General features: G+C 40.0%; 1 protein-coding gene across 8 annotated transcripts in view; it reads left to right on the top strand.

Moving 5' to 3' along the window:
• The window catches only part of LOC307039398 (AP-3 complex subunit beta-2-like), a 59,724-nt gene that overhangs the window by 10,165 nt on the left and 29,953 nt on the right, over positions 1-19,606 (top strand). For all 8 annotated transcript variants that reach the window (XM_079681428.1, XM_079681430.1, XM_079681432.1 and 5 more), the window contains 11 exons: positions 8,714-8,789; positions 9,205-9,279; positions 9,565-9,660; positions 10,877-11,037; positions 11,440-11,506; positions 12,139-12,321; positions 13,300-13,488; positions 16,103-16,200; positions 18,288-18,342; positions 18,452-18,523; positions 19,430-19,492. In XM_079681428.1, the coding sequence (XP_079537554.1) occupies positions 8,714-8,789; positions 9,205-9,279; positions 9,565-9,660; positions 10,877-11,037; positions 11,440-11,506; positions 12,139-12,321; positions 13,300-13,488; positions 16,103-16,200; positions 18,288-18,342; positions 18,452-18,523; positions 19,430-19,492 (1,135 nt within the window). The remainder of the gene's footprint in view (positions 1-8,713; positions 8,790-9,204; positions 9,280-9,564; positions 9,661-10,876; positions 11,038-11,439; positions 11,507-12,138; positions 12,322-13,299; positions 13,489-16,102; positions 16,201-18,287; positions 18,343-18,451; positions 18,524-19,429; positions 19,493-19,606) is intronic.

Here is a 19,606-nt window from a genome sequence, read left to right on the forward strand (position 1 = left end):
AAGAGGACGTATTTGCAGTTATACAGTTTACCTTTTTATAGAAATGATACATACCGTACGTAAGGAAGCTTCATTATGTTTCATTAAGATCCATAGCTTCTCTATAGGCATCCCTTTCATAAGACAACAAGAGAGTCAGACCTTTGAATCATGCCAAGGCTATAGGAGCTGCTGTACCCTTGAATTAATTGGAGTGCAAACCTTTCAAATGAACATCAAAAGTGGAGCTCGACAGAAATAGATTTGCTTATACAGAGCTATAATTACTCTTGGATTTTATTCTAATTTGACAGGAAAAGAGCTTTCCTGAAGCCCAGTTCTGTTTGGTTTAAGCAGGAATATTTTATACAAGAAACTGTAAAGTCCCTGCTGATAGAGTTGCATTATGTAAAGCAGTGTACTAGTCGTGCAGAGCTCTGTTCCAGCTCAACTGCGTGTGAAGTTGTTTTATTGAACATTTGGAGGCTCTTCTTCCATGGAGACTTTCCATCCGGAGAGTCCTGCTGATCTCTTGGCTGTAGAGCCAGGTAACCCGACCGTCGTCACGCTCGTCGTACCACAGACGGTTCAATAATTCAGAGCCGATTGTAAATTCAGCCGTTGTTCGAGACCAGATCCTGAGAAATGAGAGAACGGGTGTTGGTGTAGAGTTACTGTGGGCATGAAGTTTGAACCCAGAGAGTCGTTTTTCCTACCTGTGCTCAGCATGAGGCGTTCTTTCTGAGATTATTCACCGAGGTGGCATTTATAGGTGCAGACTGGAACATACCCAAGGCTGTGTGTCCTGCGGTCCATTCATAACTTTTCAATCTTCTTTCTTTTGGCCACTTTTCATGTTTCAGCTTTTAGTGTGACATTTAGTGTGAAAGAGATGTTTTCTTTCATTATATTCATCTAGCTCTTACTTAAAGGGGGGCCTTCTATGCTTTTGGGGGTTTACCATTTCCTGTAGTGTGATATGTAGGTGCATGTAAATGGTCTGCAAAGTCTGCGAGTTTCTGTCCCGCACTCCTATCCCCCCCCCCCCCACCCCCCCCCCCCCCCGCTTGAAATGCTTCCATTGGATTCCTTTGTTTACTTCCTTAACATAGTGACATCACTAACACTCGCCCTTATTTTCGATTGTGTACCATCTCATTATACGTGAGGCTAAGGGGCGGGACACCTCTAAACGGTTGACCAATCACAACAGAGCCGGCCAGCTAACCAATCAGAGCCGACTGGGCCCTGGTTTCAGACAGAGGGTGAAAAGAGGTGCTACAGCAGTATGAGAACAATAAAGTGCTTTTTGAACATTAGAGCATGGAGACATGTCACAGTAGAGACACTACATGCAAATATGAACCTGATAACGAGCAGAATATGTCCTCTTTTGAATTTGAATGCTTTTGCTCTGTTTTAAGCAACCTTGTGTGCTACTACAACACTACACATTTAAATAATAATGTGTTACTTGTGACTGCGGTTGCTGATAATTCCCCTTTGACAGCATTCACATTTCGCCTGCGCTTTAGCAAATGTAATTAATGTGTTTTTTTTTGTGTTTTTTTTAATTAGATTTCTCATCAACACAAGCCACATGGATCCTTGTCACGTTATGAATTAGCGAGGCTGTTCATGGGGGGTAAATTGATATAAGCTGCCAAAGAAATTAAGATTCTGGTTGGTACGTTTCTTCGCTCTATCGTGACATTCTGGCAGGTACAATCATTCAAGTATCATCCACAGCTCTTGGCTTTCAGCTGCAGGTTTGACTTGTAGAGAAAGACAGTGAGAGCTTAGAAAGAACAAGGTCAGAGCAGTCTTATGTGGCTGCAGGAGGGTGGTGGAATGAGGTTGTTGTCGATAGAAAATGTGCTTCTTTTACCATTTGATTCTTCCCTGTATGAAGCTCAAATGTAATGCATAATGGTGTTTATTTTTTAAACATGGTATTGGCGTAGCTCTAATACATTTGAACACCGATGGATGGTGTGTCAGGGCTTTGCTGATCCCATGTTTTTCCTCTAGTGTCACAAAAGGTTGACATTTCTAGTGTTTATTTGTTTCACTGCAACTATTTGTCATGAAACTTGGTACATGTGTTGCAGGAACATCTTCAGTTAAATATTGTACTTTTTATGACCAAATGCTCGAACTAACTAATGAAATCAGCGTTAGTGTTACTCATACTCGTGTATGCGCTTCAATGCTTTGGGCAATAATTACACACATTTTGTCAAAGTGAATTTGTTTTGCAACACAGCCACATATTTGTAACCAAGAAATACTCACGCCTAAAAATAAACCGTCACAAATGAATTTGATAGATACTGTCAGGTTTTAATTCGACAGTCTTTGATGAGTTTAGGTTTTGAAGCGTGCGAAAGAGAGAACCTTGTTCATGCTTCAATGAGGCGAAAACTGAAATCCTTCTTAGCTAACACACACACACGCACACGCACGCGCACGCACGCACGCACACACACACACACACACACACACACACACACACACACACACACACACACACACACACACACACACACACACATTGTGAGTCGTGTTAATGTTCTGCATTGGCCACCGTCACACAACAGATGAAATATGTCTTTTACTCCAACAGCCTCCCCCTCACACAGGATTGATGTAGAACTTCTAAACACAGTCGGATCAAATAGTTTGGGAAGTCTTTTGAAGTCATGGTTTCAGTGTTTTCAAAGTATATGTGGCATTCACTGCATGTCGAGCAAAGGCATAAATAGCTCAAAAAGAAAAATACAACGTTGAATTCCAATTCCAATCTGAATGGATTTACATAACTCTGAAAATCGGGACGGCACTTAACGGCTGCAACATATTTTGAATCTGTTATTTAGCTCTAACTAAAATAAATTGTTCAGTTGTTTTACATTTGCATCTGGGATCAGGATGAAGTTGTGTAGGGGGCTCATGAAAGTGCAGATTATTATGTTATACCCAACATCTGTACAGGACTGTAGTGTAAGTACTTGTGCCTATCTAAAAGGAAGTCAGACTAACCGTAAAACAACATATGGATATTTAAATAAGGCCATGATATAAGCGTGGCTTTTCTTTAAACCTTCTTCAGGCTCATTCAAATATTTTATGCAATCCTTTATTCAAGTTTAGTCGAAATTAAAATGAGGATTGATGGAAATCAACACGCTTAACAACCTGTTTAGTTACACATTAAAACTGAATTGAGTAATCCAGAAAAATACTGTATCATGTTGATGGATTTATTAACACATGTTGACGATATGCACATCAAAACCAGACTTTTCCTCCCAACACTGCATCAATTATTTTTTATATTGTGAAAGAGATGTTTTCTTTCATTATATTCATCTAGCTCTTACTTAAAGGGGGCCTTCTATGCTTTTGGGGGTTTACCATTTCCTGTAGTGTGATATGTAGGTGCATGTAAATGGTCTGCAGAGTCTGCGAGTTTCTCTCCCGCACTCCTATTCCCCCCCCCCCCCCCCCCCCCTCTTGAAATGCTTCCATTGGATTCCTTTGTTTACTTCCTTAACATAGTGACATCACTAACACTCGCCCTTCTTTTCGATTGTGTACCATCTCATTATACGTGAGGCTAAGGGGCGGGACATCTCTAAGCGGTTGACCAACCACAACAGAGCCGGCCAGCTAACCAATCAGAGCAGACTGTAAAACAACATATGGATATTTAAATAAGGCCATGATATAAGCGTGGCTTTTCTTTAAACCTTCTTCAGGCTCATTCAAATATTTTATGCAATCCTTTATTCAAGTTTAGTCGAAATTAAAATGAGGTTTGATGGAAATGAACACGCTTAACAACCTGTTTAGTTACACATTAAAACTGAATTGAGTAATCCAGAAAAATACTGTATCATGTTGATGGATTTATTAACGCATGTTGGTGCTATGCACATCAAAACCAGACTTTTCCTCCCAACACTGCATCAGTTATTTTTTATATTGTGAAAGAGATGTTTTCTTTCATTATATTCATCTAGCTCTTACTTAAAGGGGGCCTTCTATGCTTTTGGGGGTTTACCATTTCCTGTAGTGTGATATGTAGGTGCATGTCAATGGTCTGCAAAGTCTGCGAGTTTCTCTCCCGCACTCCTACCCCGCCCCCGCTTGAAATGCTTCCATTGGATTCCTTTATTTACTTCCTTAACATAGAGACATCACTAACATTCGCCCTTCTTTTCTATTGTGTAACACCTCATTATATGTGAAGCTAAGGGGCGGGACATCTCTAAGCGGTTGACCAATCACAACAGAGCCGGCCAGCTAACCAATCAGAGCAGACTGTAAAACAACATATGGATATTTAAATAAGGCCATGATATAAGCGTGGCTTTTCTTTAAACCTTCTTCAGGCTCATCCAAATATTTTATGCAATCCTTTATTCAAGTTTAGTGGAAATTAAAATGAGGATTGATTGAAATGAACACGCTTAACAACCTGTTTAGTTACACATTAAAACTGAATTGAGTAATCCAGAAAAATACTGTATCATGTTGATGGATTTATTAACACATGTTGGTGCTATGCACATCAAAATCAGACTTTTCTTCCCACCACTGCATCAATAATATTTTATATTGCCTGCTCACAACGTGACAAAAACAGCCCCTGTTTGCAGATGCAATACAAGTCGTTCTATATAATAGCTTCTTGTGTCAGTATTGCATTGTTTCCACTGAGTAGCACCTGTTAGCATCAGTGTCAGTGCATGAATCAGAGCATACAGTCTCCACAGCTCACAGCACACGCTTCAGATGCAACACAGCTCTGCAGGAAGTCACTTCACTTAAATGTTATTGCATCCTTTGTTGCCTTGGAAACTAGTTGGGGAAATGTGCAGCTCTGCAGCCGTTTAATCACGTCTCCCGCCCCCGACTAAACCCCACCCAGGTTTAATGTTTGAACCCTTTAGTTTCTGGTTAAGGTAGTTTTGAGTTTAAGTGTGAATAGGGTTTTAACTAGAAGATACCAAAAGGAAACTTTCCCAGTTCATAACTGACTTTATAACAGATTGTTTTTAACAAATGATTACGACATATCCAGTAGTTTACTGTTTAATTATTCAGATGAGGATGAACCTTATTGCTTTCCCGGATGAAATGTGAACATTGGATTCAGCCGGGTTCTAAATCACACCTTTGTGCTATCACAGTGACGGTTTCTGAATTCCCAAAGATGTAATTTCGAGACAGCAGCCCTCAAACTTATGTTATGAATTCCTCTTCTCTCCAGTGCATACCTCCACCTCTCCTCGACCTACTGCCTACTTTCCATTCCCTGCAGATCACAATGTCACCCCGAGCATCATGGTCCACGGGGACTCCTGCCTGATCTCGTCTCTCTACCTGTCACTCACTACTGCAAACAAAAAAGGCCACCACCTTAAACCCATCCGTCACTCCCACTGCACTCCTCACCACTTTCTCTCTTCCCTCATTCATATCCAGCTCCACTCTTAAGATTCGATACAATACGTTATGCTACACTGTGACACGATACGTTTCACTACACTACGATATGACACTTGATACGATACGCTACAATTACGATGCAACACGACTGGATATGTTAGGACACCATACGTTACGCTACACTACAAATTATGTTAGGGGAAAAATATTAAGACAAGAAACATTTAACATATTTGCCGTCCAGATAGTTAATGAATTGGTGGGGTCAGAAACATGTTGTTGGCCAGCCTCGATATGTTGATACAGTATGGTAACACTTTTATCCATAAACGCACCACTCCTCCAGACTTTCTCTTTACTTCTCCATCAACTTCCTCAGAGCTAACATCAGATCCGTAGTGCTCTTTGCTGGCATCAAACCGTCCTGCTTCACCTCATTTAACAATGTGGTTACATCCCAAAAAGTACAAGAATCATGCAACTGCACTAACTTCCTCAACTGTGCTCTTCTACTTCACGGCACGGCAACTTCATTCATACGGCACATTTTGAAACACAAGGCAACTCAAAGGGCTTTACGAAATAAACATTAAAAGCATTATTAAGACACATCGCAAATCTGCATTCTAACACATTTAAAAACAGCCATTAGAATCCCAATATAATACAAGTGCTGTATTTAGAGACAATAACAGACGACAACACACAATTAGATTTAACAGCAGCAGACAGATCACAATCAAGCAGGGACATGAAAAGTAAATATGTCGTCCTAATTCTAGCAGCCTTCGTAAAAGTTACCCCCAGAATCAAAAAGAACACACAAAATGCACACAACGTCAATGTGCAAGTGAAATAGATCACGGGTTTAATTAAACATGTATGGGTGCGGATACAAGCGGCCGTGATGGGTTTTCACCGCAGGGTGTCGTCTCCCTTAGGGACAAGGTGAGAAGTTCAGTCATCCGGGAGGGACTCGGAGTTGAACCGCTCCTCCTTCGTGTCAAAAGGAGCCAGTTGAGGTGGTTCGGGCACCCAGTAAGGATGCCACCTGGGCGCCTAGGTGTTCCAGGCTGCACGTCCAGCTGGGAAGAGACCAAGGTGTAGACCTAGGACCAGGTGGAGGGATTATATCTCTTCGCTGGCCTGGGAGCGCCTTGGGATCCCCCAGTCAGAGCTGGTTGATGTGGCCAGGGAAAAGAAAGTTTGGGGCTCTCTGCTGGAACTGCTACCTCCGCGACCCGACCACGGATAAGCGGGAGATGGATGGGTGTTCTCATACTAGGGCTGCACGATTTTGGGAAAAAATCTAATTGCGATTTTTCTGACAGATATTGCGATTCGAATTGCGATATTTGTTTTTAAGCGACCCAACGTAAGTTTATTGTAAAATGCGGCCATATCTCCGGCTAGGAAGGTCGTATCAACGTGCTCCTGTCTCTAGCACCCCCGCAGCCCGAGCTACGAGTGAAAGAACTAAACTTAAATGAAACTTCCGTTGGGTTGCTTTAAAGTCAAGCTTCAGTTTCAGATTCACCCTGTAATAGAAACATGTGATGGAGCATTACTAACCTGACTCAGATGGTTTGTTTCACCGAACCATCTAGGAGAGCTCCATTGGAAGCCATTTGGAAAGGGCTGGCAATTTCAAAAATACTTGGCAGGTGATTGGATCAATCTGTCTATCACCTTCTATCATGGGCCACTTCTGATTGGTTAACAATGGCTGGTACATGTGGAGCACAGCACTTCTAATTGGTGTGGATGACTGACACACAAGATAATTGCATCATTTAAAATCGCGATTTCGATTTAAAATCGATTAATCGTTCAGCCCTATCTCATACCAACAATTGAATGTGTAATAAAGAAAATAGGACATGTTGCATTATCCTAATTATAACTCATTATTTGTAAAGGTTTTCTTGCTCTAGGAAAAGGTGAAGTGTTTCCTCCTGTTGTGTTACATAGGCAGATGGGAAGGGTCAGTGTTTGGACATGTCATTATGTGGCGTCTCTCCAGCTGCTCTGATCTGTCCGCTCTGCTGCTGTTTGCAGGTTCCTCCTGGCAGCTTCTGTGGAAACTCTCGGTGTTGTTTTAGTGTTTCTGTGTGGCAGCAGGGTGGAGGGTGAGATCCTTAAAATGATCCCTCTGTGAGCTCTGGTGTGATCTCAGTGTCTCTGACAGGGGGGAGTCGCATGTTAACTGGGTCACAGAAACTCATAGTGTATGTGGAATGAAAAGCAGGCTGTGTTCGTAAAAAAAAATATATATTTATAATGTAGGAGATATCTTTCTAGATTTTTTTTAATTCATGTTCATTAGGGTTGGGGATCATTGCGGTTTTGACATAAATAAATACTTTTTTCTGATTTCTTACTTTGAAGAAACGGCCCTTTTTAGTAGGGTTGCAATTAATCATTATGTTTTATAGCAGAGGTATCAGGAATGAGGTTTGAATCTGATTTCTCAGGATGTACCAGCAGCAGTGATAACTAGATTTGCTCCAGTGTCAGAAAAAATATCACAATCATTTAGAAAATGAAGAGACTTCTAATTCTCCACGTACCAAAAGGGTTGGAGAGCAATTTGTTCAAGATGTAGATTGAAGGTCTCTGATTAGACTTGGATGGAGCAGAACAAAAATGTGTGTAAGATCGAAATGAATGATTAATGTAATAACACAATACCATAGGTAGTTGATCAGTGAGAATGACAGATTGAAAATAGTGATAAATGACAATTAAGGTGTCTTCTTTCAACTACTTGTTTTGCCCAATGATATTCACAATATTTTTATTTCATTAAAAAATCCTCAAATTTGAGGAACAAGAAACTGTTTTACAATCGTGCTTGATTTTTTTTTTTTATTGATGGATAGAAAATGTGTTGCCTATTTTCTGATCAGTTCAGCGCTCTGCTCCTGCAGTTGTTGGTTATCGAGTTATATGAACAGTAAAGAAGTGAGCCTGTATGATATCATTAGACCTTGTGGTTCATTACAGTTGCACTGGTTCACGTCTTTGATCTTCTTTTTGAGAAGTGAACATGTTTTTGGGATTGTGTCACTTTACACCCCTCTTTTTATGAGCCGCAGTTTCAAAGCTTTTCCATATTTTGCGAGCTGGATTTCGTTCTTCAAAGAGAATAATTTCTGGGTCACGCTTGCCGACTTTGAGACATTGTGAGCGTTGAATGGAACCCAAACAGGTCCATGTTTCTTGTTTTGAGGTCACTCAGTTCCCCCCGCAGCTTAAAAATGTTTTCCTTCCTCAGACACGACGACCTGAAGGAGATGTTGGACAGCAACAAAGACTCGCTGAAGCTGGAGGCGATGAAGCGCATCGTGGCCGTGAGTATACATAGCGTTTACTTAGGGAATTCTCCACGGCCCGCTAAGTTATGAGAAAACAAACGCCATATGTACGAGTCAACAACGTGCATCATTCAAAAATCATTCAGACAAACACACGAAGCTTGTTCTGTGTATCAAACTTGATTTTATACATTTGAAGGATAAGAATGCTTTAATAGGAGATTAAAATACCGTGGTCAGAGAAATGCGCAGTCAGCTGTTAAATATTCATAACTCATAATCTGAAGCTCCACACCCATTTCCTCATTCATCATCTCTGCGGGACAAGGACGATAACAAGGGAAGGACAAGCATGCTAGAATAAAATATAAAAAAAAATTATTTTGCAAATGAATGAAAAAGGTCACCTTGTAAATCCTCACTGCTGCGTTTTTCTTGCTCTTCTCTGCAGATGATCGCACGTGGAAAAAATGCATCTGATCTCTTCCCTGCTGTGGTGAAAAATGTGGCCTGTAAAAACATTGAGGTTTGTAAAAAAGGCTTTAATGTATTTGTTGTTTTTCTTCGGCTTGTGTTGTTTTTATCTGGTAGAGAAGTTGCTTTCTGCATCGCTTCCTCTTGCTTGTAATTTAAAAATCGTCTTATCACATTTTTCAAAGCCCCGTGGGTTTTGGCTTTATCTCACTTCAACCAAAATGGCAATTTCCATCCTCTCCTTTTTCTGAGGTTGTTATCACTTTGCTTCATATTTTTATCTTAGTTTGAACTAATCTAAATCATTTGGATTAAAACAGTCCGTTTGTTTCTGCAGGTGAAGAAGCTGGTGTATGTTTACTTGGTGCGTTACGCCGAGGAGCAGCAGGACCTCGCTCTGCTCTCCATCTCCACCTTCCAGAGGGGGTTAAAGGTACAGCAGCTTTCATACGAGACAAACACTTCAACACTTCAACACAAAGAGAACTAATTGGGTTGAAATTTTATGATGTAAATCAGAAAGTATAGGTGTCCTGTATGTTTGATTTCTAGCTGTACCGCTTTCGATCAGACTGAAACATCTCAACAAATATACAACATATTGCCATCAAATTGTGTACAGACATTCATGCTTTCCAAAATATCAGTCTAACTGAAATGAGTGATCCCTGATGGTTGATGTGCACCACCATGAGGTTGAAATTGAAGCGTAATATCTTATTTACAATTCATTCAAATATTTTCACTTGGAAATTTGCAACAGATGTTCAAGTTCCCTGAAGGATCAATTAGAAATAACTGATCCCTTAACTTTTCATTTAGTGCCATCATCAGGATTCACATTTGATCTGATCAAATATGTTGTTTAATGACCAAATACATTTCTCAAATGTTAGCATGCTAACAACATGCTAACAACATGCTAAGAACATTCGGTACCACTTTACAATAAGACTACCCTTATAAAGGGTTTACGAGGGTTTGTAGTTCATTTATTAATTAGGTTGTGAACACTTTATAAATCCTTAATAAGCTTTTATAAGACATGAGATAAACAGGGCGACTGTGACCGGTTGCTTGCCAAATAGTGAGCCCACATGTTACCAACAGATACCAAGGATGCTGGCTGATGAAGACGAAGTAAGCTAGGTAGCCAATATAAGACTTAGCAGTACAGATAAATGTGGGCTCACTATTTGGCAAGATGACTAAGCCTTATATTGGCTACCTAGCGTACTTCGTCTCCTTCACCAGCCAGCATCCTTGGTATCTGTTGGTCACTGAGTTGATTCTCGTTGAGTAGCCAATATAAGGCATAGCCATCTTGCCAAATAGTGAGCCTGTGTTGATGTATGAAAACTATGTTAGAACTGGTTTATAAATGGTTCTTAATGATTAATAAAGTGTTTACACTAATTAATAACCTAATTATAAACCCTTTATGAATCCTTTATAAGGGAAGTCTTATTGTAAAGTGGTACCGAACCTTCTGCCTGCTAGCCTTTAGCATGTTAGTGTTGTCACTGTGAGCAGTCTACCTCAAAGCTCACCTGTGCTAAATACAGACTAACTGCGCTGTAGACTCCTAACCAAATGAACCTTGTCAACCGATGGCTTTAATATTGTTTCTGAACTCTTTTCTTTTGCAGGATCCGAACCAGCTGATCCGAGCCAGCGCTCTGCGAGTCCTCTCCAGCATCCGAGTCACGATCATCGTCCCCATCATGATGCTGGCCATCAAAGAGGCTGCCTCTGATATGTCTCCGTACGTCAGGAAGACGGCCGCTCACGCAATCCCCAAACTCTACAGGTGACAGAATGAGACTTTTTCACAACTCAGACCCCTGATCCCCTGTTCTTTACAGTGTGGCGAACCAAGGTTATTTCACTTATTGATATTTATTGCAGGCGGACTTTTTAGTTACAGATATTAGAAACAGGCTTGAAAACAGGTTTTATATTGAAGATTAAAAGAAGCAATTATAAATAAAGTTAGTTTAAGGCCGCAGCATGAGTCATAATCTTCAGTTTGAGAACCACGAGGCTCAAATGTTATGACTCTGAAAATGAAAGCCTTTCATGGCAGAAAAGCTTACTCCTTATTGCTCAGTATTATTTAAACTCAACGGTATCAATTCTTTAAGAACAATTCCTCTCTCTCTCTGTTGCTTTTCTTGTTTTATGCATTGTTTTTTGTCTTCTCTGTCCACAGTTTGGATCCAGAGCAGAAAGACCAGCTGATCGAAGTCATAGAGAAACTCCTCGCTGACAAAACCACGGTGAGTTTTCACACCACAGATCCAGGGTTTTATCTGTATTTCTTTTGACAAATGCAAATAGAAGTTTGAGGAAGTGCACAACATATCAGTAGCAGCTAACTAGCTAAATGTTTTTGGTTGCAAGGCTCATCATTTGTTTAACCAGTCTCCCTCTGGCAGGCTTTGCATTCACTTTTGCAATTTGATCAAAAATGTAGTCCCTATTTACAGATTTACTTTAACTGCAAGTAATATAAATATCATTACCATCATTACAAAACATCGCTAGTACTGTATATAACTTGTGCAATATTATTATTATTAATAATGTGCTATGATAACATGCAATTACATATCTGCCACTAAGTTTTTTTTGCACTACTAAATACTGGTCATATTTACATTAATGATGTGATCGTTTCCTTTAGATATTTAGTTGCTCTTTTTAGTGTACAGTTTTACTATTATACCTCTGGCACAACAATTTCCTTCTGGATGAATAAAGTCTTATCTCATCTTACCTTATCTTAATATAATATTTATTAAACCTCAAATACATTATTTATGTAACAAATAAACCATGATAATAAAAAAAATGCATTAGCTGTTCTTGTACAACATTTTTGGTAACCCCCCCCCACCCGTGTGCTCAGCTGGTGGCGGGGAGCGTTGTCATGGCGTTTGAGGAGGTTTGTCCCGAACGCATCGAGCTGATCCACAAGAACTACAGGAAGCTGTGCAACCTGCTGATCGACGTGGAGGAGTGGGGGCAGGTGGTCATCATCAACATGCTGACCCGCTACGCCAGGACCCAGTTCCTCAACCCCAACATGAACGTGAGTTCGAGACACAGAGAGAATCAGTGCAGACCCCAAAGGTGGTCGGTTTATATGTACGATAGGAACTTCAGCGATTTGTACAGTACTCACGTCAGACTTATTAGCTTGCCACTGAAATGTGTAAATCAGCAACTAAAGCAATTACAATCGATTATTTGTATTCAAGATTTTTACGTCTATTTTCTATTTGATTGGGAAGTACATTTGTTTATAAAATGCAAGAAAATATTTAAATATTTCCAACTTCTTACATTTTTTATGACTAACAATAGAAAACCGTAGACATATTTTATTTATGGTGAAAAAAGATACAGAAAAAAGCAAACTTATGAAGCAAAAACCAGTACAGTTTTTGATATGTTTGCCTGATAATTGCCCTAAAAGACGTGAATATGAAGCACATTTTAAAACAACCTATGCTTACCGACATGCTATACAGACCATAGTAGGAAGCTAACACATTTGTTACAAAATACAAATAATCATCAATGCTCAAATAACCATGGCATATATCATGCAAAAACTCAAAGGTAAATTGACTAATTTGCATAGAAACAGGATTATTATTCAACAACAAAGTCACCATTTTTATTTTGTTGGATGGATTATATACTTACGGTTATGCCATTGTTAATGTGTAAAGGTACAAGCCAACTTTGGGATTTTGAGTTAATTTCTCATTAACTAAAACATGTTTTCATACCACTACAAACATTATTATTTTAGTAATTTCCAATGCGTGTGCTGACAAATCTGTAGAACCCATTTTGCACCATATGTCGGTCTAACACGAGGATGTCTAATGACGCTTCACATAAACAGTGTTGCTGCCTTTAAACAAATCCATTCAAAAGCAAACCGCCATCTGGTGTTTGTTTTTTTGAAGCGGCCAATAAGTATTTTCCATGCAACAGAGATTCTGTCTGGGTCTGTTTGTCCCTCAAACACTCGGTTTAATCCCCTCTGTCTCTGCAGGAGTCCTTTCTGGAGGAGGGAAGCGACAAGACCTTCTACGGCTCGGATGAAGACTCGGATGAGGAAGAGGAGGACAAAGACAAGAAGGTGGAGGCTCCCATGGTCAAGAGGAAGCCGTACGTGATGGATCCGGATCACCGGCTGCTGCTGAGAAACACCAAGCCGCTGCTGCAGAGCCGCAACGCAGCCGTAAGGCACTCGCACGCACGCACGCACGCACGCACGCACGCACGCACGCACGCACGCACGCACGCACGCACGCACACACACACACACACACACACACACACACACACACACACACACACACACACACACACACACACTAACAATAACTCTCCACTTGAGCCAGTTGCCATGGCAGAAATCATAATGGCTTTCTCTCCAACATTTTTGAGTAGTTGAGGTCTTCAGATGCACGACCTTGGTTTGCGCTAACAAGCAGCTGTAGTGCCTTTGAGCAGCTACTCAGATCCGACCTCTCATTGTGGAGCGTGGATAATCTCCCAAAGGAGATGAATAAAGCAATCCACTACATTAGAGCTGCTGTGGTCATCTTGGAAAAGCCTGTTTTGATCAATGTCAGATGTTAGGAGACTCCCCGGTCACACATTATCCTGCCTTTGTTCTGCTGTTTGATTCAAGGCATTTCAAGATTAACCTTCTTCCTCATATTGCATGCTGTTTAGCAGTGAGCTCTGTAATTGTTTTTCTTTAACCCTTATTGCTCTCCTTTTATATATTTTAATAGCTTTGAGCCTTTTTTAAGTTGTGTTTTGTTTGAAAAGAGAAGAGGCATTTGAAGGTGCTTTAGATAATATTCATTCACTAAAGGATGCTAAACAGTTGTGGAAAAAATATGACATCCCTGATAAAAGGGGTACAAATAATCACGAGAGGGAAAGCGACAACTTTGCTCAAGTGCATTTACAAAAATACAACACTTTCAAATAAATATATTGCCTACAAAAGGCTTGTTGAGATTACAAGTCCGTTTTTAAGAGACTTCTCTCTCATGTTAGTGTGACAACAACATACCTCAAACATCACAAAGCTAATTAAACGCAATATAAAGGTGATAGATGGGGGGCGTGTGGTGCAGTGGCTAGAGCCTTGGTGTTGGGATCAGGGGTCACAGGTTCAAACCCCACTGCAGTCAGCATGTCGTTGTGTCCCTGAGACACTTCACCCCAAATTGCTCCTGTGGGGATTGTCCACAGTATTGAGTATGTATGTTGCTTTGGATAAAAGCGTCTAACAAGTGACATGTAATGACATGACATGACATGTAATGTAATGTAATGATAGATCACATAATAATTAGCATAATGTGCACATGCTTACACACAAAATGGCAAAAAAGAATGCATACAGACAAAAGCAATTGATCTCCGGATCCCAGATCAAGACTATCTCTAAAGCGTGTTTCAGCTCTTTGTGGATCTGTCCGGTCCACAAATTCACTGTTCTGGTTCCCCCTCACTGCTCTAATAGTGGCAGGCAGCTGTTTGCAGTGAAACATCTGTGAAGCCAGCAACACTAAGTGCTCAGCACCAAACAACACACAGACACAGTTAGCAACAACATGGCGAACATAATGAAGCATTAAACAGCTAAAGAGCCAGAGCCCAGGAGTTAGAGGGACCTAAAAAGAAAGCAAATTATTGAGTTTCATTCATGTTGAGACACTAACATGACTCCAAATGAGTTATATTGTTGCTCCATCATTTCCAGATGTGTAAATAAGTGGATTTAAGAGTTTGCAGGGTCAGTTTAAACGGATATATGTTAATGTTGTGTTAAAAACTTTGTCAAAGTGACCAAGAAAAAAGGTATCTCAAAGCTTCTCAAAAGATTATTTTTAGATCAAAAGTGACATAAAGCTGATATGAACTTTGCAGCTCCCCTTTCAGCTCCTTGTTTTGATTATATGGCAACAGGTTCACTGTATTCTCATCAATCCTGTCAGTGTTTCAGGCATCTGTTTTCATCTAAAAAGCTGAAATAAACTCCTTAAAGAGACAGATACTTCCCTGAGGAGGCCGGAAGCAGGGCTAAAAGATCATATTGAACATTCATGAAGTAGCCAGAAACACGATTGATGATTGAGTTTAGTATGCAGATCGAGATCTTTAGAAAAAGCACAACCCTCCCCCCTGAGGGCCAGATCATTTCTTGAACTTTAAATCAAAAATGTTCTTCTTCCATTTAGCTGTAAAACAGGGGTGTCAAACTCAAGGCCCGGGGTTCAAATCCGGCCCGCGACTTCATTTAATGTTTAATTTTATTATACTTTAAATGCTGATTTACAGAAGCACGTTGCCCATAAACTACGTGTCCCACAATGCATCTAAAATATGAATGTTGTTCAGAATTTGACTTTTTTTTTATCCGAATTCGACTTTTTTGCTTCAAAATTTCAATTTTTTTTACATTTTCAAATTTTTTCCAGAATTTGGCTTTTTAAAAAAAAACATTTTGTTCTCACTGAAGAGACTACCAATTATTTGCCCTATACTTCTGCTTTCAGTAGTTAATTATTAAGTTATTACCTATCTCATAATAATCCAATGCAGAGGAAATATTGTAATATAATACATATACGTTTATAAATATTAAATATTTATATATGAATTTTTATACAGTCTTAAAGTTACAACCGGCCCTGGGAGTGCAACCATAATGCTGATGTGGCCCGCGATGACATTGAGTTTGACACAGCTGCTGTAAAACCAGAAAGAACACCGTATGTGTATTTTATATTGTGCAATGTTTTACCCTCCTTTTGTTTTCCCTGCATCAGGTGGTGATGGCTGTGGCTCAGCTGTATTTCCATCTGGCTCCTAAAGCAGAGATCGGGGTGATCGCCAAGGCCCTGGTCCGTCTGCTGAGGAGCCACAGGTGAGCTGACCATCTGAAATTAATTCTCTATTCAAATTGCAATGCTGCCTATTAATGCATCAGGCCTGTTAGAAAATTAAAAACTGTGAAATTAAAGGTGGAGAAACCAGCTTGAGTGCGCTAGAATTTAAAAATACACAGCCGGAAAGAATCTGCCCCTTCCTTACACTTCTTTCTGTCATCTGGCTTTTCCAATGGGTTTTATGTTTGATTTCTGAACAATAATCTACGGTTAACACAAGCTAAAGGACGGTTTGCTTCTGACATAAAATACAACAGATACACATATGAATAAAAAAAAGGGCATTGGCTAATAAAAGATGGATTAACATAATATTTGGGATCCTACATTGTACAATGAAATGGCTTAATTAGACTACAGATGTTGTCAGGGAACAATAAAAGCCATAATGCTAAAAATAGAAACCCATTAACTCAGCGGTGATGACGTTGAAGTCCTGCGCTTGTTGTATAGTTAGCACTATGTTAGCTTATAGCAGCCATTGCTTTTATGCTTCAAAATCCTACATGTGGTGTTCAACTATTGTGAAGTATATCCTCCTAAATCCTAAAAGTTTCTCTTATTTCTGACATCACTCAAAATAAAGAATCCCTTTTAGCTTTTTGTCAAAGAAACCAACGCGATGCTAACTTCCTGTTTGATTCGCTAAATACGTCACCCTGCAGCACATTCAGCTGCGTTTATGAAACTCAGCTGAATGTGCTAGGAGAACACTATAAAGACCATCAGCAAAGTGGAAAATAGTATGAGAACAGTAAAAAAAAATGACAAGTGAGGGTAGTAAAAATAAATCTGCACCGGCCTGAAGCGAGGAGTGAAATTAAACAGGGAGCTGGGTGCGTCTGAGGTAAACATGGAGGCATAAAGCATGAGGAGCGATGACCTCTGGGCTGTAAGTCCTCACACTGCCTCTTATTGAGCGGGGGTCCTGTGGCTGAGCGGCTGTGATGGGATCATCACTCAGAGCCGGCAAACAGCCCCTCTTTCGCACACCACCATATGTTTGTTAACACTTTATTATTCATACAGTGCCTCAGCGCTAATCACAAACACACTGGTTTATTACCCTGAGAGATAATGCATGCACGTTTAACAAGAATGCTGCTTAAGATTTGAAATGTTATATTGGTCTTGCTTGTTTATTAGACAATCTACAAACATACCTGAGTGCAGATGTGATGTGGATTAAGATTATTAGTTTCTGTTGACATGTTGATTTCAGTATCTGTAATGCACAAGTAAAACATATTACTTCCAGAGTTTTATGTTAATCTAAGGAATAGGATTACAAAGATTCAGAAACCATGTTGATTTGATTTTCTTTAGATGTTACTGCCTGTAATGGATGCCATATGCTTTTGCAGCTGGGAGAAATGTCACATTAAATAGATCTATGATAATATATCGGCAGTGGCTCAGTCAGTAGGGGCTTGGACTGTGAGCTGTAGGGTAGCCGGTTCAAGTCCCCGACCAGACCTAAAATACGGAGTGTGGACTGCTACTTGGAGAGGTCCCAGTTCACCTCCTGCCCTGCTGTGGTGCCCTTGAGCAAGGCACCAGACCTCCCCCTTCCCCCCTCACTCCCATTGCTCCCCGGGCGCTGTACAATAGCTGCCCACTGCTCCTAGTACTAGACTCCTGGTACTAGGATGGGTTAAAAGCAGAGAACACATGTCACTGTGTGACCATTAAAGAGGGTTCCATCACTCCCAATTCTTCTATAATGTTATCGCAATGTCAGTCTGACCTACTGTAATTTTATATTACGTTATATTATTATGTAATATCTTTTTACTGTCTTTTCTTACGTAGAACTTATGTATTTTTATGTTAAAGCTCAGTTACATCTCCTATGAAAATGTCTCTACAACAAATGTTATTAATACTCAATAATCTTTGCTTATATATAAATATTCATACAAATATTTCCATTGTTGTGAAGAGCTGTGGACCTCTTATGGCCACAGGATTTCAGGTAGAAAGGATAAAAACAGGGATTTTATTATTTTTCACCACAGTTTTTAACCTTATCATTGATGTCTTGTGTTGATGTCTCTCCTTACAGTGAGGTCCAGTACGTTGTTCTTCAGAATGTGGCGACAATGTCGATTAAGAGGAGGGTGAGCGACACCTGCTGCTGTCTTTTGGTTGTTTGTGTGAAACCTAAAACCAAATGCTGCAGACTCACTGAATTACATGTTCCTCTCTTCTCTCCATCGTGTGCTACAGGGGATGTTTGAGCCGTACCTGAAGAGTTTCTACATCCGCTCCACAGACCCCACGCAGATTAAAATCCTTAAGGTTATTTTCTATTCTATTTCCCTGCTGTCCCTTTTGTCGTAGTGCTGAAATAATGGAAGACTATTCATCCCTAACCTGAGGCATGGTACAGGGTGTCCGCGGGGTCTTAAAAAGTATTAAAAGTTGATCAATCAATTTAGCGAAAATCAAGGCTATTAAAAAGTATTAAACGGCATTTTCCAAGGTATGACATTTTGTAGCTTGTTTTCAATAAGTATATAAATTGTCCAAAGAGGTTGTATTCTACAATCTGCCTGAATGTAATCATTGCGTAGGTGTGTAGTGTGATTCTGTGTAGTTTATTTATGGCATCCCGTTGGATTTGACGTCATCTGAACAGGACATCGCACGCTCACTGCTTGATAGCGCGAAGGTCCGTTTACGCCGGTTGCTAAGCAACATCGTTATGGGGAAATGCAGGTTTGCGTCCAAATGGTTGGAAGATAAGAAGGAAGGACGATCAATACTGTATATAGTCAATGTGAGGTAAAGTGTGTCGCCAAGGTAACCGGTTAGAACTCAAAGTGGCGATGAGGTCTTCAAATGTATGGAAAGGGTCTTAAAAAAGGTCTTAAAAAAGGTCTTACGTTTGACTTCAGGATTCCTGCATAGACCCTGTGGTAGTATAACAAAGTGTATCCTCAATCATTGTAAACCCACTTACACAGAGTCATAAAATCAACTCGTGCCAAATCAACTCCCAGGAATACGAATGAAGCTGTTGTAAAATGTCTACATCAATCTGTAAAGAAGGACTGTTTAAAAATGAAAGTGCAGTTTTCTGGCACAGGTTTTAAGAAGTAACCAACAATGTCAAAGTGATGCAGTAATTGCAAGTAAGCCCAGTTTTGTATTCCACTTTAAATTAAGTTTAAATAAAACGTTTTTCTCTGTTTGTCTTTGCAGCTGGAGGTTCTCACCAATCTGGCGAATGAGACAAACATTTCCACGATCCTCCGAGAGTTTCAGGTACAGTCATGATGCTTTGTGAAGAACGGACACAAATAGATAAAGCAGAATCAGGTTTATTGCCAAGTAGGTTCACAATATAAGCACAGTAGGAGAAATTAAGTTGTAAAAATA

Source organism: Notothenia rossii (assembly GCF_949606895.1).
Source record: "Notothenia rossii genome assembly, chromosome: 5".
In the NCBI taxonomy this organism is placed as follows: Eukaryota; Metazoa; Chordata; class Actinopteri; order Perciformes; family Nototheniidae; genus Notothenia; species Notothenia rossii.